The following is a 25,952-nucleotide window of genomic DNA, read 5'->3' as shown; positions in this document are numbered from 1 at the left end:
GCCCTCATAAACATATGCATCAATCATTGCATCCATTGGCTATGACTTTCGGTAAGACATGCTTTCGCTTTGCAAATAACGGAGCTTTTCCTTACATACCTGTTCCGTTCTCTAAAATGCAATGTCAGGAAGGGAGGTTCATAACAAATACGATATTTCCATTTCAAAATTCCTAAACGGCCCTTTACGAACTTCAGAGGTGGCATTTCTGCGTGGCAATAAAGCTCTTCTTGGCGCCCTGCGACATCTTCGATTGCCCTGCGAAATCGACTATTTTTTGGATTGGGGGGGTGTTACACCCCCCACACCCCCCCGGTAGTTTCGCCCCTGTTGGTCACATTAAAATAGAATGTTAGAACTTAGGACCCTCCTGTTCTATACACCGAATACGGTGTCGTGACAGGCTGGTAAACAGTAATTTTCATTAATCTTTCTTATGAAACAACAGATGCAGCGCAACAACAGATGCAGCGCGTGTATGTAGAGATACAAATGCGCCATGTCACGTGTTTCTTTTCCATATTATCCTCCAACTGTCCTTTGATAAACCGGTTTGTATTTGGTAGGATTCGATATTGTCACAATCTTCTGTTGGATCACACGACGATGCTTCAAGCCTTAGAGCTACTCTTTCAAGATCGAAGTTGAAGCCGCAACCTGATCAGTTTAGTTTGGTAAGTGGCATTCACAATAAAAGCAGGGCGTGGTATGGGTGTGGCTACTGAAATTCTTCATTTCTCAGTAGATTCTTCCTGGCCTTTAGTGCTTTGAGGTCTTGCACAAGGGTTAAACGTATTTAAAAATCAACAAGCGTTAATGATACATTCAGTTTAAAGCCAAATGTGCAGTAATTTTATGCAATTTTATAGAGTCCGTTGAAACCTGTATCGGTAATCTTACACGTTATAGTCGCTCCGTTTACAGTATATATGAACATTTGACTTCAAACTACATTCCACGTCTAAACATAACAGGTTCCACGTAGAATTATAAACAGTTAAATGAAAGATTCCATTCATTATAGATGCAACGAAGGCTTTTATGAAAATCTTGATTATTTTCTTTAAATTTCGACAAATTCTCTTCCCAATCCCCTATTATTGCTTTATGTCACGTGTTTCCTTCTGATTTCGTAGCAAAGCTTTGGCAGTATGCTGAGTATTTACAGCGATGCAGGCGGGTACGGTTCTGTGCCTGTCTCAGGTGAAATCTTGTTCTCCATCCAATACGACAACATTGCTGGAGTGTTCGAGGTTCACGTGCAGAAGGCAAAGAACATTGCAGCAGTAAACAAGAAAACAAGAGCTTCAGATCCGTAAGTCGAATTCTCAAATCGAGACTAAATGTATTTTACGAAATATCTACTTTTTTTTATTTCGGTTATAAGATTGTTTTTGTTAACAAACTTGATTCAGTATTTGAAAAGTCTCAATAGATTTTGCCTACCAGTTAAATAATTAATCTAAAAGCCGAAAAAAGAGGTCAAACAAGCCTATCATTTTTTACCAACATCTTGCCTCCTCAATTTTACAATTTCTCAGTTTCGTATCAAGACACGATTTGATCCTTTCTTGACAATCAAAACCGTTGCTTATTTGTCGGCCAAAGTTTACCTCAATTAACTAATCGTGTAGTTTATTTTATATCCTATATTGATATCCTCACCCTTTTGATATTCATAGCTAATTGACAAAATCTGCCTCCCATCATTATAGGCCATAGATTTAAATGAGTAGTAAACAAGGAGTTATTCTGGTAACTTTGCATGTTCGACTTGAAATTAACAATTTAGAACCATATACATAAAGTTGAGTTTGTGAAAAAGCCTAGTTTTAGGTAATTCATGCACACTCCATCCATGGTTTCCGGCACGATATCACTAAGTTTTTCACGCAATGATTTAACATTTAATGCTTTTATAGTTACCTTAAATAAATAAAAGCAACCTTGTTAATTTTACAAATCTAAAATTTCAGTTATGTAAAGACATACCTGCTACCGGATAAATCAAAAGAAAGCAAGAAGAAAACTAACTTCAGGAGGAAAACAGTTAACCCTGAATGGAACGAAAAAATCAAAGTAAGTTTTGGAAAAATCCATGAAATCCATAACGAGGCTCCTTTATGGCATGCCATACAGTTGTTTTCTAGGGCACAACTCGATATCTCTTTAAATTAGATTTGAAGATATTTTTAAACGATAAGAATCAAAGCTGTTCATTTTGTTAATTATGAAAATCTAGTTTTCTGTTCATCCGCCAATGGAGAGAATATGTTGTAGAGTTTATAGAGTCACAATAGAAGCTCTGGATTCGTGCCCCTTGAAACTTGTCACAAATAAGCGACATTAAGCCGTAGAAAATAAATCACATGGAGATACAACTTAAGATTTTCTTACGTTCACATGGCTTTGGAGCCCCATCCATGATGTTTAAACATTTTGTGTCATAAAACTGAATTTTGTAGTAGTAACTTTATGTTGATCAATACGGCGACTATGCTATTCTTCCACTGTCTGTTCTCTGTCTTTTGTCACTTCTCGTGAACGGATTATGATGCTCCTTTTCAGTACAAGATTGGCGAGAAGGACCTGCTGAAGCGAACATTGCAAGTTTCTGTTTGGAATCACGAGAAATTCGGACAAAATGATTTTCTTGGAGAAGCCCAAGTCCGAATTTCGCAATATGTAAAAAGTGGACACAATTTGATTTTCCACGAACCAATTTGGTATACATTGCAACAGGCGGTAGGCATTCTTTCTTGATTGATGCAATTATTTTTTTGAAGTATTCTGTCAACTTAATTCGCATCGCCTTTGTTTTTATAATTTCAGTTAACTGTCTCCCCCATTTCCAGGATGTCAAGATGTTAGAAAGAATATGTAATTCAAAAAATTTATTAGCACAATGCAACTTTTGCTTGCTTACTGAGTTAAATTATCTTTAGAATAATGGCAGTGATTGATGGTGTTTTTGTATCTTTTCAGGCCCCAGTAAGTGTGGGTGAGTCTGGATATAAAGGCTCCATCACTATCGGTCTCAAATACGAAAAGATAGACGAATCAGTTGGAAAGTTGCTGGTTGATATCAAGGGAGCGAATGATTTAGCGGCTGCGGATCCAACACAGTTATCAAATCCATTTGTCAAAGCGTGAGTCTGTTCATTCTTCTTGTAGGAATAAGTCCCTTTCTTGAACTTTGCAGATAAGCACTATTTGCTGTTCTTTTTAAATCCATTTATTTTGAGACGATAGCATTCTTTTAGCTATGAATTGTTCCACAGCTTTGTGTTTCATCTGTGCCAACTGTACAGCGTGACTTTGGCCTCCCCCTGAATTAGAAAGTCCGGTCTTTTAATCTTTAAACGAGCAGTTGGTTCAGTCATCAATTTTTAAGCCAAGAGCCTTCACAGGTGTTCACTCTTTCTTGGAACCTGTTAAATATACAATCTAGTTTCCATTTAAATTTATTCGTAGTTGCTAGAGCAACTATTGTAATCTGCAGAGGTTTTGTTTTACTCTCTCTCTCAACTCAGAAATCTCAGAAGTCAGAGTTGCGTCTTTATGCTGCTCTCCTCTTAATATTGCACTTATATAGTCTCCTTTGCCACTGCTAATGGTTGGGTATCTGTCGTTTCAGTTACCTGTTGCCAGACAAGACACGCAAATCAAAGAGAAAGAGCACTTTCAAGAAGGGTACTTTGAGTCCTACTTGGAATGAAAAATTCGAATACAATGGCATAACTTTGGAGGAGCTAGAACAAAGGGTTTTGGAACTTACGGTGTGGGATCACGATCTTCGATCCAACGACTTTCTCGGTGGAACGAGGCTTGGGTTGGGGCGTGGTGATGAAAACTGGCACGACTGTATTGGCAAAGAAGCATCAATATGGAATGCCATGCTAGAGCATCCAGGAATCTGGGTCGAGTACAATATTCCACTACGTGATAGCATGACCAGTCGAAAAGGGTGAGGACTATGAAATTGTAAATTTTGTGATGAGAATGAAGAAGCCTCTGTGCATTCCCGCTTATTCTGACACCATTTCACCAAACATGACACAAACATTGACCTTGGGTAAGGAAAGGGGTTAAGGTCCACAGTGCATTTCTATTCAAATTTAACAAAAAGTCTCAGCTAGTTTTTACCAAGAGTGTAGGTTTATATTTTGTCATGAGTGAAGTGAAACTATCGCCCTAAAGAAGTTCGCTTTGTTTTATTTTTTCTAACGCACCTTGATGTGTATATTGACTTCAATTTAGGCCCGGATGTTATAATCAATTGTCCATGATTTTTAATCCAAGATTATGTGTAAAATGCAGCAATTTTAGTTTTCTTGAATTTATCACAACACAATCGCCACAAGTTTTGAGCTGATTTTTTTCATGAGCGTTTGAAATTTTTTTGAATGAACCTTACTTTGCAGGATGGAGTTCTCGCCCCCTGAAATTGACAGCGAAAAGGAGAGTTCAGAACCAGTCCCTATTGCACAACCCACAGTATCCGAAAGTTCTGTCCGGGATGAGCCTGTTGGCCCAATAGTTAAGACGGGTGATAACGTAAAATCAAAAATCAACATCGAACTCTCGGTTAGTTGCTCTTTGTCGATCATTTGTGCACGCTGCGCTCCAAGTGTGATATTTTCATAGCACTTTCATGTCTTGTCTATAATTCTTGTTGCCCACAAGGCTTCCAGGCTTTCCTTTTCCTCTCTTCTTGCCCTTATACTCTTTCCTCTTTCCTTGTTTATTTTTTCTTCTTTTGTTTCCTTCACCTCATGGTCACAAAATGTGGCAGCACCCCGAGCTAGATTTTCAGAAACTTTTAGACTTGCCGAAAATTTTCAGTATAGCGTGCAACAAAGGTGTACGAAACCTAGTTGTGTTTGTTGCATAGATAAATATTTATGGACAAGGAACTGTTTCTGTATGTCAATCAAGGACCAACCAATGGGCATCATAGCCGTAATTTACTGATAGCCGCGAACAACATGATAAATACCTTGACGATTTTATAATCTGAAATCTGAAGTTTTGTTTTTTTAAGTCGCCAGATTTTCTTTATCAAGCTAGAATTGACGTCTTAACCTATAAATCAAGTTGAAAAAGAAGCAGAGAAATCTGGGTCAATTTTTGGCCTGAAAAGACGAAGTTTTTAAAACATTCTTTAAGAACAGTTTCTTTTATGTGAATGTACATTGAAAGTATACATATACAACCGGTTATAACCAACAATAATTTATTTCAGGAGCCGTTGATACGTGTTGGTTTGATGTTTGTCAGTGAAGAAGCCGAAGGGGGCAGCAAGAAAAAGGGCACCCTGCGGGTGATGCTGAAACAGGCACGGAACCTGCCGTCCATCTCTTCTGAGGGGTCGCCAAACACATACTGCAAGTGGTAAGTGTGATAGAGTATGAGATTGTGCCTGTTGCTATGAGTACGTGGTGCTATGAGTACGTGGTGCTATGAGTACGTGGTGCTATGAGTACGTGGTGCTATGAGTACGTGGTGCTAAGAGTACGTGGTGCTAAGAGTGCGCAGTGCTATGAGTACGTGGTGCTATGAGTACGTGGTGCTATGAGTACGTGGTGCTAAGAGTGCGCAGTGCTATGAGTACGTGGTGCTATGAGTACGTGGTGCTATGAGTACGTGGTGCTATGAGTACGTGGTGCTATGAGTACGTGGTGCTATGAGTGTGCAGTGCTATGAGTACGTGGTGCTATGAGTACGTGGTGCTATGAGTACGTGGTGCTATGAGTACGTGGTGCTATGAGTACGTGGTGCTAAGAGTACGTGGTGCTAAGAGTGCGCAGTGCTATGAGTACGTGGTGCTATGAGTACGTGGTGCTATGAGTACGTGGTGCTAAGAGTGCGCAGTGCTATGAGTACGTGGTGCTATGAGTACGTGGTGCTATGAGTACGTGGTGCTATGAGTACGTGGTGCTATGAGTACGTGGTGCTATGAGTGTGCAGTGCTATGAGTACGTGGTGCTATGAGTACGTGGTGCTATGAGTACGTGGTGCTAAGAGTACGTGGTGCTATGAGTACGTGGTGCTAAGAGTGCGCAGTGCTATGAGTACGTGGTGCTATGAGTACGTGGTGCTATGAGTACGTGGTGCTATGAGTACGTGGTGCTATGAGTACGTGGTGCTATGAGTACGTGGTGCTATGAGTGTGCAGTGCTATGAGTACGTGGTGCTATGAGTACGTGGTGCTATGAGTACGTGGTGCTAAGAGTACGTGGTGCTATGAGTACGTGGTGCTAAGAGTGCGCAGTGCTATGAGTACGTGGTGCTATGAGTACGTGGTGCTATGAGTACGTGGTGCTATGAGTACGTGGTGCTATGAGTACGTGGTGCTAAGAGTGCGCAGTGCTATGAGTACGTGGTGCTATGAGTACGTGGTGCTATGAGTACGTGGTGCTATGAGTACGTGGTGCTATGAGTACGTGGTGCTATGAGTGTGCAGTGCTATGAGTACGTGGTGCTATGAGTACGTGGTGCTATGAGTACGTGGTGCTAAGAGTACGTGGTGCTATGAGTACGTGGTGCTAAGAGTGCGCAGTGCTATGAGTACGTGGTGCTATGAGTACGTGGTGCTATGAGTACGTGGTGCTATGAGTACGTGGTGCTATGAGTACGTGGTGCTAAGAGTACGTGGTGCTAAGAGTGCGCAGTGCTATGAGTACGTGGTGCTATGAGTACGTGGTGCTATGAGTACGTGGTGCTATGAGTACGTGGTGCTATGAGTACGCGGTGCTATGAGTACGTGGTGCTATGAGTACGTGGTGCTAAGAGTGTGCAGTGCTATGAGTATGTGGTGCTATGAGTACGTGCTGCTATGAGTACGTGCTGCTATGAGTACGTGCTGCTATGAGTACGTGGTGCTATGAGTACGTGGTGCTATGAGTGTGCAGTGCTATGAGTACGTGGTGCTATGAGTACGTGGTGCTATGAGTACGTGGTGCTAAGAGTACGTGGTGCTATGAGTACGTGGTGCTATGAGTACGTGGTGCTATGAGTACGTGGTGCTATGAGTACGTGGTGCTATGAGTACGTGGTGCTATGAGTACGTGGTGCTAAGAGTGCGCAGTGCTATGAGTACGTGGTGCTATGAGTACGTGGTGCTATGAGTGTGCAGTGCTATGAGTACGTGGTGCTATGAGTACGTGGTGCTATGAGTGTGCAGTGCTATGAGTACGTGGTGCTATGAGTACGTGGTGCTATGAGTACGTGGTGCTATGAGTACGTGGTGCTATGAGTACGTGGTGCTATGAGTACGTGGTGCTATGAGTACGTGGTGCTATGAGTACGTGGTGCTATGAGTACGTGGTGCTATGAGTACGTGGTGCTAAGAGTGCGCAGTGCTATGAGTACGTGGTGCTATGAGTACGTGGTGCTATGAGTACGTGGTGCTATGAGTACGTGGTGCTATGAGTGTGCAGTGCTATGAGTACGTGGTGCTATGAGTACGTGGTGCTATGAGTACGTGGTGCTAAGAGTATGTGGTGCTATGAGTACGTGGTGCTATGAGTACGTGGTGCTATGAGTACGTGGTGCTATGAGTATGTGGTGCTAAGAGTGCGCAGTGCTATGAGTACGTGGTGCTATGAGTACGTGGTGCTATGAGTACGTGGTGCTATGAGTACGTGGTGCTATGAGTACGTGGTGCTATGAGTACGTGGTGCTATGAGTACGTGGTGCTATGAGTACGTGGTGCTATGAGTACGTGGTGCTATGAGTACGTGGTGCTATGAGTACGTGGTGCTAAGAGTGCGCAGTGCTATGAGTACGTGGTGCTATGAGTACATGGTGCTATGAGTACGTGGTGCTATGAGTACGTGGTGCTATGAGTACGTGGTGCTATGAGTACGTGGTGCTAAGAGTGCGCAGTGCTATGAGTACGTGCTGCTATGAGTGCGCGGTGCTATGAGTACGTGGTGCTTTGAGTACGTGCTGCTATGAGTACATGGTGCTATGAGTACGTGGTGCTAAGAGTACGTGCTGCTATGAGTACGTGCTGCTATGAGTACGTGGTGCTATGAGTACGTGGTGCTAAGAGTGCGCAGTGCTATGAGTACGTGCTGCTATGAGTGCGCGGTGCTATGAGTACGTGCTGCTATGAGTGCGCGGTGCTATGAGTACGTGGTGCTTTGAGTACGTGGTGCTATGAGTACGTGCTGCTATGAGTACGTGGTGCTATGAGTACGTGGTGCTATGAGTACGTGGTGCTAAGAGTGCGCAGTGCTATGAGTACGTGCTGCTATGAGTACGTGCTGCTATGAGTACGTGGTGCTATGAGTACGTGGTGCTATGAGTACGTGGTGCTATGAGTACGTGGTGCTTTGAGTACGTGGTGCTATGAGTACGTGCTGCTATGAGTACGTGGTGCTATGAGTACGTGGTGCTATGAGTACGTGGTGCTAAGAGTGCGCAGTGCTATGAGTACGTGCTGCTATGAGTACGTGCTGCTATGAGTACGTGGTGCTATGAGTACGTGGTGCTATGAGTACGTGGTGCTATGAGTACGTGGTGCTATGAGTACGTGCTGCTATGAGTACGTGGTGCTATGAGTACGTGGTGCTATGAGTACGTGGTGCTATGAGTACGTGGTGCTAAGAGTGTGCAGTGCTATGAGTACGTGGTGCTATGAGTACGTGCTGCTATGAGTACGTGGTGCTATGAGTACGTGGTGCTAAGAGTGCGCAGTGCTATGAGTACGTGCTGCTATGAGTGCGCGGTGCTATGAGTACGTGCTGCTATGAGTACGTGCTGCTATGAGTACGTGGTGCTATGAGTACGTGCTGCTATGAGTACGTGGTGCTATGAGTACGTGCTGCTATGAGTACGTGCTGCTATGAGTACGTGGTGCTATGAGTACGTGCTGCTATGAGTACGTGCTGCTATGAGTACGTGGTGCTTTGAGTACGTGGTGCTAAGAGTGCGCGGTGCTATGAGTACGTGGTGCTATGAGTACGTGGTGCTATGAGTACGTGGTGCTAAGAGTGTGCAGTGCTATGAGTACGTGGTGCTATGAGTACGTGGTGCTATGATTACGTGGTGCTAAGAGTGTGCAGTGCTATGAGTACGTGGTGCTATGAGTACGTGATGCTATGAGTGCGCGGTGCTATGAGTACGTGCTGCTATGAGTACGTGCTGCTATGAGTACGTGGTGCTATGAGTACGTGCTGCTATGAGTACGTGGTGCTATGAGTACGTGCTGCTATGAGTACGTGCTGCTATGAGTACGTGGTGCTATGAGTACGTGCTGCTATGAGTACGTGCTGCTATGAGTACGTGGTGCTTTGAGTACGTGGTGCTAAGAGTGCGCGGTGCTATGAGTACGTGGTGCTATGAGTACGTGGTGCTATGAGTACGTGGTGCTAAGAGTGTGCAGTGCTATGAGTACGTGGTGCTATGAGTACGTGGTGCTATGATTACGTGGTGCTAAGAGTGTGCAGTGCTATGAGTACGTGGTGCTATGAGTACGTGATGCTATGAGTTCGTGGTGTTAAGAGTGCGCGGTGCTATGAGTACGTGGTCCTATGAAACTGGACAAATGCATTAAACTTTCAACATTTTTGGACAATTTGATTCTCAGCTGATAAATAATGAACCACGTTGATGCCAGCACTGACCTATCTCACTTATAGCGCATTTCGAAATCCATTTGTAGACAGATTTCATGATGAACTGTGTACCTCCAAATGTTCTTTGCTTCTGTTCAAAATGCAAATATATCGGATCAGTTAGACGCTCGACAATGAAAATAATAGATACTTGATAAGTCGCATTTTGCCAAGAAGAGCGCAACCTCTTGTAACTACAGATTTACTGTCGATCCACTGTCTAACCTCTTGGGTTTCATACTCTACCAAACCTTTTTGTGGGCTGTCTTCCTATTACTTATTTATTTCTATCATCAGATCTTGATTTCTGTTTATTTCAACTAGCTGTTACAATTTCACAATTTTCTGTCATCAGTTATATGAGACCGCGTCGAAACGCCTGGCGATTCAAAACTGGAATTTTCAAGCGAAGCGTAGAGCCAACATGGAATGCAGAGTTTGCGTTTGAAAGTGTTAGCCTGGAAGAACTGGATGCTAAATGTCTGGATATCATAATTTACAATGATGATAATGAGGGCATTGGAATGGCTCGCCTTGGTCCGGGTATTATGCAGCAAGAGTGGGATGACAGTAAAGAACGGGAAGTTGAACTTTGGGTTGCCATGATCGAAAATCCTGACTCCTGGAATTTTCTAATGATTCCACTGAGAATGCAAATTGACGAAGCCAGGTATTTTGCTAATACAATTATCATGTCTTGATCTGTCTCTATGTTCTCAGGTTTTAACAAAAAGCTTTAGATTATCAGCTTGAATTTATTGCCTTCTTTGCATATGAACAAATGAAACCCCAATGTATTCTGAGCACTCACCTTCTGTTTGATAATCAGTGAATGAAATATTTCTTCGTAACCCGCAGCTCTTTAACTGATAACGAGGTGGAAAGTGTCGTGGAGAAAATTCAATCAAATGAAGTCGTTCCTAAAGTCCCCGAACCTAGTAAAGAGAAGAAGATGTCAGCGAAGGAGCTTGCTCTTCAGTCAATGGGCACTCACGCTACGAAAGTGATTGATTTGATGGAGAATGACACACAGGAAACTAAAAAGGCCACTCCGAAGGCGCCAAGCCGATCACAAGATGCTCTGCCAAGGACTTTGAGTCTTATTAGGGAAGAGGAAGATGGGGACGAGCAACGTGTTAAATTTGCTGATTCAAAAGCACCAGCCTCTGCCAGAAAGAAGACTGCGCCCGTGATTCCAAAGGTTGTTATCTCAGAAGTAAGTGCGATTTCATGTCCCTTTCTTTTTACTTTTTCTTAGTAGTTATTTTTGTATATGCATTAATGGTTTTAAGGGAGAGCAGTCCTATACTTAATGAAACAGACCTAGATTTGGGGCTGTTGTGGTACGAGGCAAAATCTTGAGGAAGTCTAAAAGTGAAGTTTTGAATGTAAATATATAAAAAGATTGCTTTTTTGATATAATGTTAGATAATTTTGATGTGTTTGAGAGGATTGCTCTGTGGCTAATTTTGGGGACTACAGATGCAAGGACCTGGGGTTCGAGTCCCTGACATGACCAACTTTTTGCTTAGAGTATAAGGGTTCACTAGCCCTCTGCAATCCCAGCCCGAGGAATCACGAAGTGTGATCAAATCAAGAGGAATGGCCAGGACACTGCTCGATAAGCACAGCTTTATAGTGTCCTAAAAACTACCTTAGTAAGGCAGGTTGTGACAATTCAACAATAAATGATGAAGCGATTGAAAAAGAATACAAATCTAAATGCAAATACAAATATTGCATTAATACTAATACTAATACTAATACTAATACTAATACAAATCCAGGTTCAGAATTGATGCGATTTATGAAGGGTGTAAATGTCAAACCTCCCTTGAAACAAGGCCAGATGTTTTTAGATGCTGTTTGATTTTCTTTTTCAGGAAGATGAAAATACCGAAGCCTTAAGAGAAATCCCAGATGCCCAAGTTGATATTGATGCAGAAGATAACGAAATGCCAAGCAATTTGCAAAAAATGAAGCGATTCGTAAGTTTTTTTGCTTTGAAGGGAATCCTTGCTAAGCTAGGGTATCATTCTTATATATATCATTTAGTACCCGTGTAGGAATTTTAATTATCTTGAAATCTCGAAAAATTGACTCGATGGGCTAGTCGAAGTTGCCTTTGTGGTGTCATCCTAATTTATGGTTTTGCAGGGAAGTCGCGACAGCATTGCCAGCATGACAAGTATATACAGCACAATGTCGAATTCAGTCACAGGGATGGTCCCAGTCCGAGGCCAGATTCAGTTCTGCACGAAGTACATTCGGGCTTCCAGCATGTTTGAGGTCCACATTTTCAAAGCAAAGGATATTGCTGCTGTTGATGCCAAAAAGGAAATCTCAGATCCGTAAGTTTTGCTTCTTCCCATGGAAACTAAATCAGAACGAAATGCCTTGTTGGTGGTGTTTAAGTGAAACGTGAGATTAAAAAAACAAAGGGATTTTCCGTTAAATGGTTGTCATTTGGATTCATCCTTATATGTGAAGGAGGAAAAACCAGCGTGAAAAGGAGAAAGCCTATCTATTTTTGTTGATAATGATGTAATTCTGTCGATGTACAGTGCAGGCTGTTCTTTTTCGATTAGCCCGTAAGAAGCTTATAAACCGTTTTAGCCCGAGAAATTTTAAGGTTGCTTTGTAGAAGTATGTCTTGTATATCTAAGTGAATATCATTTGTTTTTAATTTCAATTTAATCATTAAAACAGGTATGTGAAGGTCTACCTATTACCTGACAAGTCGAAAGCGAGCAAGAGGAAAACCAAAGTGAAGCAGAAGACTCTAAACCCGCAATGGAACGAAATAATCAGCGTAAGAATGCTTTCGAAACTCACCCCCAAAGAGAACAGCTACCTCGGTCTTGCCGATCTAAAAGTACAACTAAAACCTGCGATTCTGCTATCGGGCAGCATTTACTGGAAAACCCAGATTGTGCAAAAAACTAGAATAGCAACATGTTTGGGATTATTGGTAAAGCCCGATCTTTGTTCCATCTAGCAGTTTTGGAATCTAACTACATAAGCACGAAAAATTGCTATTGTGTAGACAAAAGGAGTTCGTATTAACCTTTGGTCTTCATAGGTGAAATTTTCTTTAGGCAAGCGGCACTTCTTGGCCTTTTCCGGTCATTATCCGGGTCTTTATTTTTTTTATTAGTTTCGACAAAAGGAGTTCGTTTTCACCTTAGGACTCCATTGATAACATTCTAAATAGGCAAGCGGCACTGATTGGTACACCTTAACAGTCATGTGCTCGCGTTTCTGATTGGCCTATTGCGATCCACAACTGGGTATATATATTTCCTAGCATAGAGTTTTCGATCTATGTTCTTACGTTTTAAACTCTGAAGAGTCTCAGACGAAAAGCTTTAGTATACTCAAATGTTTGCTTTTTTCAAAGCCATTTTCAAATTTTGTACCACCAAAAGATTGTAAGAATGTTTTATTTTATTTAACAAACGGATTGATGCTTGCAATACTTTTCATCTTCATAGTATCTTTTCTTGCATTTGCTCAAAAATAGCACAGTTAACTAAACATGCAGATATTTTTGATAAAGTCAAGTTTATTCTTTCAAAGACGAAGAGAAAAAGTTAAAGAGATACAGAAACAAAGCAAAATTCCTATACATAAGCTATCGAACCATTCGTTTGTATATGAAAAATGCATAATTTTCCCTGGCCCATTTTTGGCTAATGCCTCTGGGGGTGTTATTAAGAATGGGAGACCTAGCAGTTCATAGGAGTGTTTAATCTCTTGATGCAAGACCTCTTATTGATTATCAGAAACCCATTGTAGATCTCACTACGTTTTTCGTCGCACGACCATTTCAGTTCTTTGTGTTACTTTTTTTCTAATTTCACAATTCGTCTCTTGTTCTCTAATTATTCATTTTTTTGGCATCCAGGATTCTAAGATAATTGTATTCATTTCAGTATAAGATATCCTTGGTGGATCTTCGATTGAGAACACTCATGGTATCTATTTGGAATTTTGATCGGTTAGGAAGAAACATTTTTCTTGGCGAGGTTTTGATACCAATGGATGAGAAAACTGACAAAGGATTGCTTAACGAATCTTTCGCCGAATGGTATGACCTACAGGACCAGGTAAGCATCAAATTTTATCCCTCTTCAACAGCATCACCATCAATCAACAGTCACCATCATTATCATCAGATATCAATCAATCAGTCAGTCATACCAGTCAACCAATCAATCAATCAATTATCAATCATACCAATCAATCATCATCAATCAATCATCATCATATCTCATTCAATCAATCTTCCCCAGCGTCAATCAACAGTCACCATCATTATCATCAGATATCAATCAATCAGTCATAATCAATAAATTATCAATCAATCAAGCAATCATCATCAATCAATCATCATCATATCTCAGTCAATCAATCTTCTCCAGCATCAATCATCATCATAATTGTCATCGCAATAATCATCATTATAATCTTCATTCACCATCAACTTAATAATCGCAACTAACGTTATCGTCATCAATCATCGCTCAGAGTTTTATTCTTCTTATCATCAGCATCATAATCATCAATCATTCGCATTTATTACCCACCATCAATTTTTCGTATTCAAAATTATATGATGTATTGATTGGTTATCCTAGAAAAATGAAAGTTTATGTTTGTTTAAACAGAAAACTGTAAAATCGCCGGTCATCTTCAAAGGCAAGTTGACAGTTAGTTTGATGTTTGAAACGAACATGTATTCAAAAAAAGACCAAGCTAAGAAAGAAAAAGAGAAAAAGAAAGGAAAAGAGAAGGAGAAAAAGAAGAAACAAGGAAAAGGCAGAATATTGATTCATGTTATTAGAGGGGAGGATTTACCTGCAGCGGATGCAGATGGATTGTCTGACCCATACTGCAAATTGTGAGTTCACTGGTCTTCAAAAACAGAGATTTTATATAATACTATCAATGTTACGATGCTATTTCAACAATTTTTTATTGTAATCGATAGCTATCTTGCTGAAAATAAGAATTTAAAACAGCAAACTCATAAATACCAAAATTCTTCTCCGCCACCTACTTGCTATAATCCTGCAATGACATCTTCACTTCGCTTTCTCCTTAAGTTTTAAAATGAAGCGGCTGTCGTGAATTTCTCGATATTCGCGTGCTTTTTTCCTGACGTTAATGCTATAAATTTTCTTTGCTTCTTTTTGCAAAATCTTCATGGTTCATGGTGAGGGGCAAAAAACCTTATTGGCAACGTTTCATCGTTGATAAGTTGACCATTCTCGTATTGTGTCTCGTATTTTCGAATTGAACCTGTTTGAATTTGAAATACAAATCTTTCTAGCCTGGTTCCCATAAAATCGTAAGAGTCGGGAACGTGTCGCCGATTCCTTCTTCCATCTTCCATAACCATCAAAGATAAAGTGTTCCTATGACAACAAAACAACAGCAAGCAAAAACGCGCCAAATCATTTTCCTTTGATTGGTTAATTACATCTAAATGATCGGCGACGTCGGCGACTCGTGTTCTCATTAAAATTTTCTTTGATCGTAAGAGTCGTAAATGTCGGGAAAGTTGAGCTCACATCAAGTCTCCCGACCCTTACAATTCACGGTCGGCGCAGTCGTAACGATCGGAAGAAAATGTTCCCATAAAATTGGAGACCAAGCAGACTGTTGCAGACCGTTACCGACCCTCTTACGATTTAATGGGAACCAGGCTTCTACTTTCCAATTGCAAATAATAATAATAATAATAATGATTATACTAATAACGGATGTTAACAGCTCCACATAACATGGCTATTCTCTGTTGAATAATAAGTCCTTATTTTAAGAAATATTGTCCTGAAAAGATGTTAAAAAAAGTGTCTATTAAGTACGTTAAAATAAAGGGAAAAAAGCAATTTCCTAAACTAACTTAATATATGGTTTATTTAATTTATTAAAAACATTGCGATAAAATGGAAATAAATTTAAACTACACTAATTTGAATAACAAAATGATAACAAAATTGTTCGTAACTGGAAAAGTAGTTCTTAATGCTGTCAAACTAGAATGCATTTTGTCACCATGGCCTTGTCAAATGTCTTTGCTCAGTCTTGGGTAAGAGGTAACAACTTTGACCTAATAACGATGTTTTTTTAAATTTCTAAATAGTAAAATTTCTAAATTTCTCAATAGTAAAATTTCTAAATTTCTAAATAGTAAAATTTCTAAATTTCTAAATAGTAAAATTTCTAAATTTCTAAATATATCATTACAGCTACCTGCTGCCAGGGAAAGCATCAAAAACGAAACGGAAGACGCCAGTCATTAGGAAAACACGCTCTGCATTCTGGGACTACCACACGGAGTATGATGTTGAGTACGATGACTTGCCTGAAATGGGTATTGAGTTCACGGTAAGTGGTGGTGCTTATACTTTCCACCGTTTTTTATTAAGACCTGAAAATTCCTGAAATGTGCGCACTAAAGCTTGTAGGCAAATGTGAATTTGTCAAATATCCCTGATCAAGTTTTCCTTTACTGAAAAATTGGACATTAAAACAAACCATCTTTGCTTTTGTGTCATAACTTTGTTCGCTTACCACCACCTTGCTTTTACTCACTTGGATACAACCAGGGGCGGACACTTGATCAAATATTAGGGGGGCACGCCTATTGTTTTAATAAGATGACGTCACATTTCCCATTGTTTTAGAACAAAAGATCATTGTCCTCTAAAGTATTGGGGCGGTCGCCCTCCCAAGCGTCCGCCACTGGATACAACTTGATATTTCTCAAGCTACAAGTCAAATCTGGCTCTGTTTCGTGGTGACACCCCGTTTTCCTCTTTTTATTTATTAGCTTATATCGCAATTTTTGGTATTATTGAATTGTACATCTAACCTGATTTACGTTGTGGCTCAAGCTTTGCTTGACAGGATAATGTAACAGTCTATTATACATGTGTTAGTGCAATTTTTAGGTTTATGACTACGACCAAAGCTCCAGGAATGATTTCTTGGGTTGCGCAAGACTGAATCTTGGAGGACGGACTAGCAAATGGGATGATGCGGTGGGTGTAGAGCGAGATGCCTGGAGGAGCCTAATCGAAGATCCAGATGTTTGGCATGAGCACGTGTTTCCGTTGAGGTCCAGTAGTGACCCCATGCCCGAAGAGAATCTTTTAGATTAGCGCCTAAAGGTTAGCTTAACGGGCATTCTCTCGGATCTTGTTATTAAGATATAAGGTATTTTTGTATTAGTTTGTAGGCAAACGAATTAATAGCTATGTATTAAATATTGCTTTATTACAATTTATAAAATGCATTGAAGAGAATGTTGACTTGATGAAGGAAATGGATAGATAGGGAGTTTAACTAAAAAAACTGAAACGTTTATGAATATAAAAACAGAATTGCAAACAGCTGAAAATGACGAGAAGAGAAACAACAACTTGTAAGCGTGCAAGTTGAAAGGGTTTCTTCAATGATGACGTCATGTTCATGCACATGCATTTTCGGATATGCAAACGAGATTCAGGTCAATTTCTGGTATTTTTCGTGTAGATGTGAGTGCTGCAAAGCTCGATTTTATGTAATGCTCAAACTTTGAACAGAAATATATTTTTGAAATGGTAGATTGTATAATGGGGACAATTCTCTTACTTTGAATAAATATGTTTGTCATCCTGACGCAATTCGGGATCTTTACTGAATTCAAGTTCTTTCTAAGCGACGTATAGCAAAGTCTGCATAAGTATGGTGTAGACAATGTAGCAAATATTTATCATTTTTGTCGTTTATGCCTTTAAATAAAGACCTGTACCAAACAAGCTGCCATAGTTCCAACTGTTTAGATATGCTAAATCAACTCACCGTTTTAGATTCCCTGAGATGTCCAACTGAGAGCATGTTTCCCATCCGATGGGATTTTGACCACGGTTTTCCTAGGCTTTTTAGTTGCTAACAAACAAAACAGCAAAAAATGTTGCAATAAATTGAACTTAAAGAAACGCGAACTTTTGTTGGCCTAATTTCCCCTTGTTTTGGAGGAAAGCCACCACTTAAAGTTTTTCTGGATTTCCTATTAAGACCGGCTAATCATTATCGGCTTGTGGCCGCTTTTCATTTTTGTTTAACATAGAATCGCGATAGCATTATCAGTTGTTGATAAAATGAAAGGCAGTAAGATAGATTTTTATTGATACAACCCCCCCCCCCCCAACCTCCATGATATTATTGATATCCTGCTCCCAATAAAAGCTCGCCAAATCCTTATAAATAGAGGATGGTATTTGGTAGCAGATTCAAAATGTCAATCATTTCATTGTTACCATAGAGCTTTTAAAGGTTGTTGCTCCCTATACATCCAGTGTGATAATTTCCGAGGAATCCAGTTTACGATTTCTGGCCCTAACATACTTTCCGAAGAATCCAGTTTACGATTTCTGACCCTAACCCATCTTGCGATCTTAGTGAGTGAAAATCGTGCCCAGTATAACTCTTGTAGCACATTCTTGCTGTCTTGAAAAGACGAAACAATATTTTGCTGTCGTTTCTGTGTTTGTTTCATTATTATATGAATTTTGATAAAAAAACGTGAAATGAATCGAACGTCCTCTTTGTTTTAATATTAGCTTTTTCAATGCTTTACAATTGGTATCACATCCCGTGTGGTTTAGCCCTTCGTGGGCACGCCTTGCCAAAAATGTCACCAAGGAGGATGCAAATATTGTGATATGCTCTGTAGTACATGCGACACAGTGAAAACTTCTTGTAACTTGACCCAGCAAAAGAATGTCCTCCATTCACAAAACATTATGAGATATTGCAAAAGGAAAGCAACATCAATAAAGGCAACAGTACCCTGTGGGTATCGCTTTAGCATTTGTATGTTAAAAACCAATTCTTAATAACAGTGCGTTGAACGCCCGTGCTACAATTTATTATCGTTAAGCGTCCAGATTTAGCAAATCGTCAACATTGTACACACCACACTCGCCACAGCCATCGTAAACTGCAACGGAACTTGCTTTCTCTATAAACAAATCTTTTTTCGTAATTCCAATAGTTTTTATCGGCGACCCGTCGAGGTATTCCCAGTGTCTCATAGACTCTCCATCTTTCCTTCGCAACTCCACAACGCGAATTCCGAAGTCTGAAGAGAAGAAGCATAGGCCGTTGTCGCTCTCTGCCTCAGACGGACTGAAAGAAAAGACATGTGGCATTGCATTACATAGATTAGCATTGGTATCTGGAGGATGCAGTACAATAGCTTCGCCCACCCTCTCGATAATAAAAATCCCCCCCCCCCCCCCAATCAATATAAATTCCTCTTTACTGTTGTAACAAATGCTTCCTGGTGCATTTTACCAATGAACTATGCATTGCTTCTCACAGTATTTTACCATTATTGCCAAGAGTAGCTTGATTGTTTACCTTTGTTAGGGAGAGCCCGTAATATGAAAAAAACCACATTCATTATAATCCAGTAGGATTATGAGCAAGAGAATCTTGCTCACCCGAAGTGAAAATAAAAATGTCGAAACAAATGATTTGATCAACTTACAAGACGACAAGCCCAGAAGAACCATAAATCTATTTGGTGGGTGCGCAGTTTAAAAGCCCTTCTCTCACCTTTCCCTTATTGCTCCCAAACTTAGAACATTATTTTCATTAGCAGTGCCAAATATTCCGTCACAAGATTGCCCGTCATCAAAACATAACCGGTAAAGACTCCCACCATGGCCACCAAACCAAACAGAGCTTTTATGCGACGAATGAAACCTGATCGCGTCGACCCAGTCTCCAGCCCTTACGTCGAAGGAGACAAGTGCTTCCTCCTCACTTGTAATCAAGAACTCGTGGGTCTTCCCTTCACTTTCCGCATTTCCAAACCACTTTGAATTAACGAGAGTAGATTCATCTGAAAGGAATTTCAAAAAGAAAAATCATTATAAATTTCTGACTGCAGTAAAGACAAATGGTTGATGTACCCACATAATATTATATTAGTAAATTTTGATGCATATGACACACACGTACTTGTTGGTGAGACTTAAATACCTATTTGTTTAATAGCTAGCAGAGGTGAACTCTGCATTGTGAAATCTAATCGAAAAAAATTGATCGCATACAAGTCGATTAAAATTGCATTGTATTCGACACATGTAAAATGCGAGGTTTGATCCAGGCCTAAATTTTGAAATTATCTTGTTCTGAAGACACATCTTGTGGCACCGATCTGGAAAACGTCCAGTCAAGAGAAAGATAAGAAAGCAGACTCAAATGTACCTTGATCATTTGAATAATTTTTGCTTCCAATAATCTGAATAGCGTCAATATATTTGCTCGCCCGTAATCGAAAGCCCCTCAAGACAAGATTCTCGCTTTTCAACCAACTAAAAGAATTGAAGAGTGCCCTTTTGGAAGCAGGAGTTTCATCTGTGTTTCCTCCAACTGGCCCGCGTTTATTTGCCGACATGAAAACGATTGGCACAGGCAACTCGACTGGTGTTTCATCTTCAGAACGATCTCCTATCCACCTAAAAAGTGTCACATATCAAGGTTTCATAGAAATAGGGCACACCAATCATAAAAAGTTTCAAATGTAATAAACTTTTACTCTGAAGTGTGGTAATATTTTAACTTAGATGTCCTACGCAGAAACTCACAACGCCATTATTCTATATGTGTTTATGGATTGGCTAATTGGCTGATCGTTCTTCAATCTTTTTTATTCAATATTTTATCATGTGAACTCGTTACTGAAGACTTTTTACGCTGTAGTATTTAAAAGATATGAAGCTCCAGGCTTTTGATTTGCTGATACTTCGTATTTAAGGTCAACGGATATGTACTTTGCGCAACCCACACCTAGGCCCTATTTATCTGCCATTAAACTGCCACCCGCGTAATACATTGGCAAACCAAAGTGAAATCAGTCACAGCTTTAATTATGCTTATACAAATTTTAGAGGCTGTTCAAAGTAGCAGGAGGTTTTTGAAGAAATACTAGTTTCGCTCAAACCTTGAACAAGAAAGAATTGCAGCAGAAGAGCGATGCCAGTGAGCGCCGCCATCTTTGTATGGTTCCGTGGACAACGAAGTGGCTGTACTTTTACTCTGAATATCATTACCTACAAAAGAACACAGTTAGGGCCATGTTTATAATAAAGATAATATCTGATGTTTTGACGATAGCGAAATATTCGGCTGAGAGCTACCTTTTACCCGGTGCTACAGGTTTAATTCTCAGTACATTGTTATGTTTCTGCAAGCTATCAGGTTTAAATCAAATTTCAAGAATGCGAAGTCTATTCACGGCGCCAAGGCATGCAGATTCTTGGTGTCGTGTCATAAAATTTTCATTCTTAAAATAACAACATTTCGTCTTTCTAGCTATTTGAAAAGGGAAATAAAAGTGACATGACTAGCTCTACCAAGATATGAAGTCTGTTAAAATGTTTAACAATTGAGTTTAAATGTTAAGCTTAATTGATGCAAAGTTGCTATTTATTTTCTTATTTGATATAAATTATGAACGATATGGTGAAACTATGTCACGCATTCATTATCCTATTTACTGTTTTTGTTTTTCATTCCACAGATTACAATGTTCCTAATATTTATGTCTAGTAGCCTTAGTCTTTTCTGATAAATTTCAAAGAATTGAAATAACTTTTTTACCTTGGTGACTCAAGAAAAACTGATACATGTCATCAAATCCTCTTCCCATAATTCCAGATGGAGTATGTGGAAGATTAAAGGTGTGGCCCAACTCATGCATAGCTGCCCCAAGCGTTGTAGAGTAATTTGCCCAGTAGTAACCTCTGCAAAAGGGATTCAAATTAGAACAGATTCTATGCTATGACAGAATCAATAAGTGGCAGACCATATATATCAGTAACCTTATCTATGAATCGAAGTTGGTAATTGTGTGGTTTTTTATTTAGGTACAAATGGGGAAGAAATAATTTCTGAGGGCACCACTCATAAACCTCTCACTTTGCAGCAAGGTCTTATCTGGAAATTTTCAGTTAAAGATTGAACACCAATTCTATTCACAAGCAACATGGAAAATGTTATTGATTTTAGAGATGGAAGGCAGTCTTTGTAATATGTGGCGTGCAAATCACCGCACACGCAAAACAAAGAATTTACCACAAACAATTCTTAAAATTGATTATGTTTCGAAGATTTTTAAAGCGGCGGTAAATTGAATTTTCCCAAATTCAAAGCCAGTTCCCATAAGGTGTCCCTTTTATTTCGCAACTGGTCTCATGCCATCTGAATTTTTACTGTAACATAGGATAGGACATAAAACTGACTAATACCTGCGAAAACTGTCGTCAAAAAGACACTTTCTGTCGACTTTTTGGCAATCTGTAAATCTGCTGATAAGTTCTTCTAAGCTTTTGGCCCAGTTGTGCAATCCACCTGTGCCAAAGAGTGCCATATTTCCACCTCCAAGTGCAGTATGCCCTTTCACATAGCGTGGAATGCTGGCGTAACTATCATCAAACTCTTCATCTGGTGGTTTGTATCGAGTGCAAGACATAAAGACCCACAATTTGCAAAGTGGATCATAGAGGCTGGATTCTTTAAGCTCTATCATAAAAGAATATTTCAAAATTATCCAACATAAGTGAAGTTTTTGTTGCACTCTTATTCTCACAAGCATATGAAAAGCACTTTGAGAAATGAGCATATAAAAATCAATTTTCAATAAAAAACATTCAACTAACATTCAGCCAGACATTATATCTCTATATCTTAGAAAGTATCAGAGAGATAAGTGGTGAAAAATACATTCAAAACATTTGTCTAGCCATAATCATAAAAGATTACTGAGTTTCTATGGCATACTTGATTCATTGCATTGTCAAATTTTGCGAGAAAAATGGTTTCTTGTTGTGTAGGATTTCCTAGATCCAGATACATACCTTCATGAAAATAACTATATAACTCTGGTCCTGTCATTGAAAGTGCTTTTTCCAGCTTGAGTTTGCTTTCAAACAAATTCACTTTCACATTTCCATCTTCATCTTCTTCCATTCTAAAGGTTCTTCTGCCAAATCCATGACAATTCAAGTTCTCTGCTGTGAATGTTTGCAAAATTCTTGCATTAAAAGATATTCTCTGTTTTGCGCTCTCTACTGAATTGTCTTCTCCAATGGGGGCATCAAAGCTGCCATCTGAGTCAGTGCAAATCACATACACAGGTCTTACAAATCTAAAATATTGTTTGTAAAAGGTGAGATGGGATGACTGGGGATAGTTGTCAATCTGTAGATTGATTATCCTCTAAAGCGCAAACCACAAGAATATCAAGCTTAAAAAATTATTTGCAAAAATATAAATTGAATCCATGCATTTGAAAAGCAGATTGTTTCATTTAAAATGAAATTAAGTTTGAAATGAAGTCAGTTTTTAGGCTTCTATTATCATCTGATCATCTGCTGTCCTAAAGAAACAAAGTTTAGTGAATTCCATTTTGAAATTCATAAACTTTCTAAAAAAAACTGTCTTTTCAATCAAAATTATGATGCTATACAACAATTTCTGCATGCAGGAAACTTTCGTATAAGCTATACTGGAATGAACAGGCAATGTTATATAACATATTCATTATTTGGTTTGCGTACATCATGCATTGAATTGTACCTTTTATTTTTCATTGGCTCATAGGTAACAACCAAATCAGCTTGACTGTCATTGGTTTCTTCATTTCTAAACGTTATAAGATTTTTACCCTCCTTTAATGGCACAAACATTTTTGTAACTCCGCTTTCCAAAACAGGCCAACTGAGAGAGTGACAAGATGGCTTGCTGTTGCAGGTAACTATATGAGGTGTACACTTTACTTTCATTTGCACCTCACAGCCTGAATCAGAACTATCGTTTGGTCTTTTAACCAAACCCTTGGCACTATTCATTGCTGGACTCTTTATCCCTGACCCCTCTTGTATCTTAGGATCTTCACTTGAAAAATTAACTTTTTCGCCTGTTTCATCTTTGAACTGCTGCCCACTTTGTACTTCAGATAGGCTTTCCATATTGTCCTCGAATTCTGATTCTTGGGAGTATTTCTCTATTTCAACATATTCCTTTTTTATATTTCCAATTCTTGCTACAGTCCTATCAGTGCTGTTAGAAGTTCTATTTCCTCCGTTAAACTTAAGTGTTCCGCATAGAAGCACCAAAGGATAATTAACTATTTCATCATGTCCTTTGAGTAGGCCATGTAATTTAGTCGATACTTCTAAACGTGACTCCGACGACGCTTCCAATTTTCCAACAAAATTCGACATATTTTTCTGGGACTTCACATCAGCTACAGTATAGAGAATACTTCTTCGATAAAACACAACTCTATTTTGAAAAGTTGTCGAGTCTGAACGGCCTATATGCCTACATGCTTAAAACGTCCTGCCTTCTCTCGCCCATTAATCGTTTATCTTTCTTCCTTTGTTCGATACGTTTTCTGATTTGTTAAGTTCAAACCAGCAATACATGTGTTTAATCGCTTTTATTTGACAATAACAGATTCTTCCGCCATACTTCAAACATCATAGCAACATCGAATATCGTGGTTGCTGTTGTCTGTTGTCTTTGATTGGTTGGACACTCGTGAAAAAGAGATTCTTCCTGGAAATGGAAACACGGAAGCAAATATCTAGGTTTCGAACTGAATGATATCAGCTTAGAATTAAGACAGTCCAATGAATTCCTCCAAAACAACTGTTTATTTCTATTTAGTAAAAGTCTTGTTTTTGATAAACTAAGGATTACACATCTCTATGGGAATTCTGTCAACTTTTCGAATGTTCAAATCATGGATCGTGTCTTTTCAACATTCAATGAAAGCTTCCCCTTTAACCACTTCTCAAGGCGGGAAATTTCAACTTTAAAACAGGATGACATTTCCCGATTTTAGACGAAGAGAATGAAATTACCATTTTCGCGTCGAACTTTGTGATGATGAAAGTTGAACTCTCGACTGCATGATGAAAGTTTATTATCATTACAACAAAGCTCATGTAGCGCAAGGAAACGTGTCGAGATTCGAAAGAGATAATGAAAACTTTAAATAAGAACTTAAAATTGTTATTATATTGTTATCCCAAAAATTAAATTTTTTTACCTTAGGAAACCAGGGTAGAAAAACAATTTCTTCGACCATCTTATTCAGAAGAATTTGATTGTCAACTGTGCAAAGGCAATTTTATATAAATAAAATTTATGGCAGGATAACATCCTTTGTCAATACTAACGCGCCAATTTTTTGTACAGTTTAACTGGACATCAGCAAGTGCTTGTTTGAATCTCGATCGCAAAGCTGATCATAAATGAGTGGCCTTTTTGAGCAAAACTACGGGTAGGATAGATATAAGACTGCTATTCCTTTTTATGAAGATTCTTAACCATTGGCAGATTTTAAAACCTACATATGTGTCGAGAAAATACAATTTAAAATGGTTCTTTGAATGAAATGGTTATTGCTACTGTAGAAAACAGATTGTTTTTTAATCTTATTTATTTGTTGTTGTTTTTCAGTAGAACTATTTTGGACTTTTGACCCTGCTATTATTAGAAACTTTTAGCATTGTTTAGGCATGTCCTCAGGGAAACGTGACATTTCTTCTCGTTATAAGCGTGTCTTCGAGGATTTGCATTATAGCCCTATATAAGCTTTGGGCGTGTTTTACCCAGTAAGAAGAGAGAACAACATCGATAGTAGTACGTACGAGTTACCGTTGCAAGCAATTGAAGATACCGTTTTCGGCCTAGTATTTAGCCTGTTGCTTAGATAATGCTATGCTACGAGGTCAAATAAATAGTAAGTTGAAATTAATTTCGGTTAACCTGTTATTGTTTATGTTGCTTTTTTCTTCAAGTTGTTATTTTCACTAAGTTGCATTACATCTAGAACTCGTTAATTAATTATGTATAATTTTATCAACTATTTTATTTAGCGAACAATTATCAAGATATAAAGAACGCCAGCGTTGTTTTTGCTTAGTGGAAACTGGGTTCATTTCTGATTAGTTTGTGCCCTCCTCAGTAGCAGATTTGCTTTGAAGCTACACTACGCTACCAAAAGCCAAAGGAAATATTCATTTTCTTTAAAATCGGTGATCTTAAACCTACAAAATTTACCCTCTACCCATTTTTGATCTTATATTCTTTAGACAGTAGGGGAGTGTGTTGCTGCGCTATGTAGTTAATAAAGTTAGTTGTTTTCCATCTCTCTTTCAAAAACAGTTGGCCGATCAAACACCTGTGGTGCTACTACAGACATTTCGTCTAAGCGTTTTGAGAAAGAGGCTAACGATTGGGTTCATG

The 25,952-nt window shown here is 39.1% G+C and overlaps 2 protein-coding genes across 9 annotated transcripts in view; one reads left to right on the top strand and one right to left on the bottom strand.

The window, feature by feature from the left end:
• Positions 1-18,213, top strand: part of LOC135685055 (uncharacterized) — a 40,702-nt gene extending 22,489 nt beyond the window's left edge. For all 7 annotated transcript variants that reach the window (XM_065200799.2, XM_065200797.2, XM_065200795.2 and 4 more), the window contains 17 exons: positions 567-674; positions 1,137-1,315; positions 1,977-2,079; positions 2,569-2,745; positions 2,986-3,149; positions 3,638-3,967; positions 4,425-4,587; positions 5,246-5,394; positions 9,982-10,296; positions 10,485-10,842; positions 11,510-11,614; positions 11,784-11,977; positions 12,336-12,438; positions 13,562-13,735; positions 14,297-14,529; positions 15,884-16,022; positions 16,589-18,213. In XM_065200799.2, coding sequence (XP_065056871.2) covers positions 567-674; positions 1,137-1,315; positions 1,977-2,079; positions 2,569-2,745; positions 2,986-3,149; positions 3,638-3,967; positions 4,425-4,587; positions 5,246-5,394; positions 9,982-10,296; positions 10,485-10,842; positions 11,510-11,614; positions 11,784-11,977; positions 12,336-12,438; positions 13,562-13,735; positions 14,297-14,529; positions 15,884-16,022; positions 16,589-16,798 — 3,204 coding nt within the window. In that variant the 3' untranslated portion in view covers positions 16,799-18,213. The remainder of the gene's footprint in view (positions 1-566; positions 675-1,136; positions 1,316-1,976; positions 2,080-2,568; positions 2,746-2,985; positions 3,150-3,637; positions 3,968-4,424; positions 4,588-5,245; positions 5,395-9,981; positions 10,297-10,484; positions 10,843-11,509; positions 11,615-11,783; positions 11,978-12,335; positions 12,439-13,561; positions 13,736-14,296; positions 14,530-15,883; positions 16,023-16,588) is intronic.
• Positions 18,214-18,469: 256 nt separating this feature from the next.
• On the bottom strand, positions 18,470-24,198 carry LOC135685057 (uncharacterized). 2 transcript variants are annotated; one of them, XM_065200804.2, is made up of 8 exons: positions 23,271-24,198; positions 22,550-22,839; positions 21,941-22,214; positions 21,294-21,436; positions 20,635-20,743; positions 19,899-20,149; positions 19,242-19,530; positions 18,470-18,809 (listed from the first exon to the last, which is right to left on the bottom strand). In XM_065200804.2, exons 1-8 carry the CDS (start codon positions 23,915-23,917, stop codon positions 18,557-18,559), a joined length of 2,256 nt encoding a protein of 751 aa, XP_065056876.2. In that variant the 5' UTR covers positions 23,918-24,198; the 3' UTR covers positions 18,470-18,556. The 2 variants fall into 2 exon arrangements, 1 of the variants encoding a protein (XP_065056876.2); XR_010515939.2 differs by having other exon boundaries at positions 18,687-18,809; positions 19,174-19,530.
• Positions 24,199-25,952: the final 1,754 nt, after the last annotated feature.

This window comes from Rhopilema esculentum, chromosome 15, assembly GCF_057945365.1.
Source record: "Rhopilema esculentum isolate cy_ngs chromosome 15, ASM5794536v1, whole genome shotgun sequence".
Taxonomy (NCBI): domain Eukaryota; kingdom Metazoa; phylum Cnidaria; class Scyphozoa; order Rhizostomeae; family Rhizostomatidae; genus Rhopilema; species Rhopilema esculentum.
This window is presented reverse-complemented; position numbering and strand designations above follow the sequence as displayed.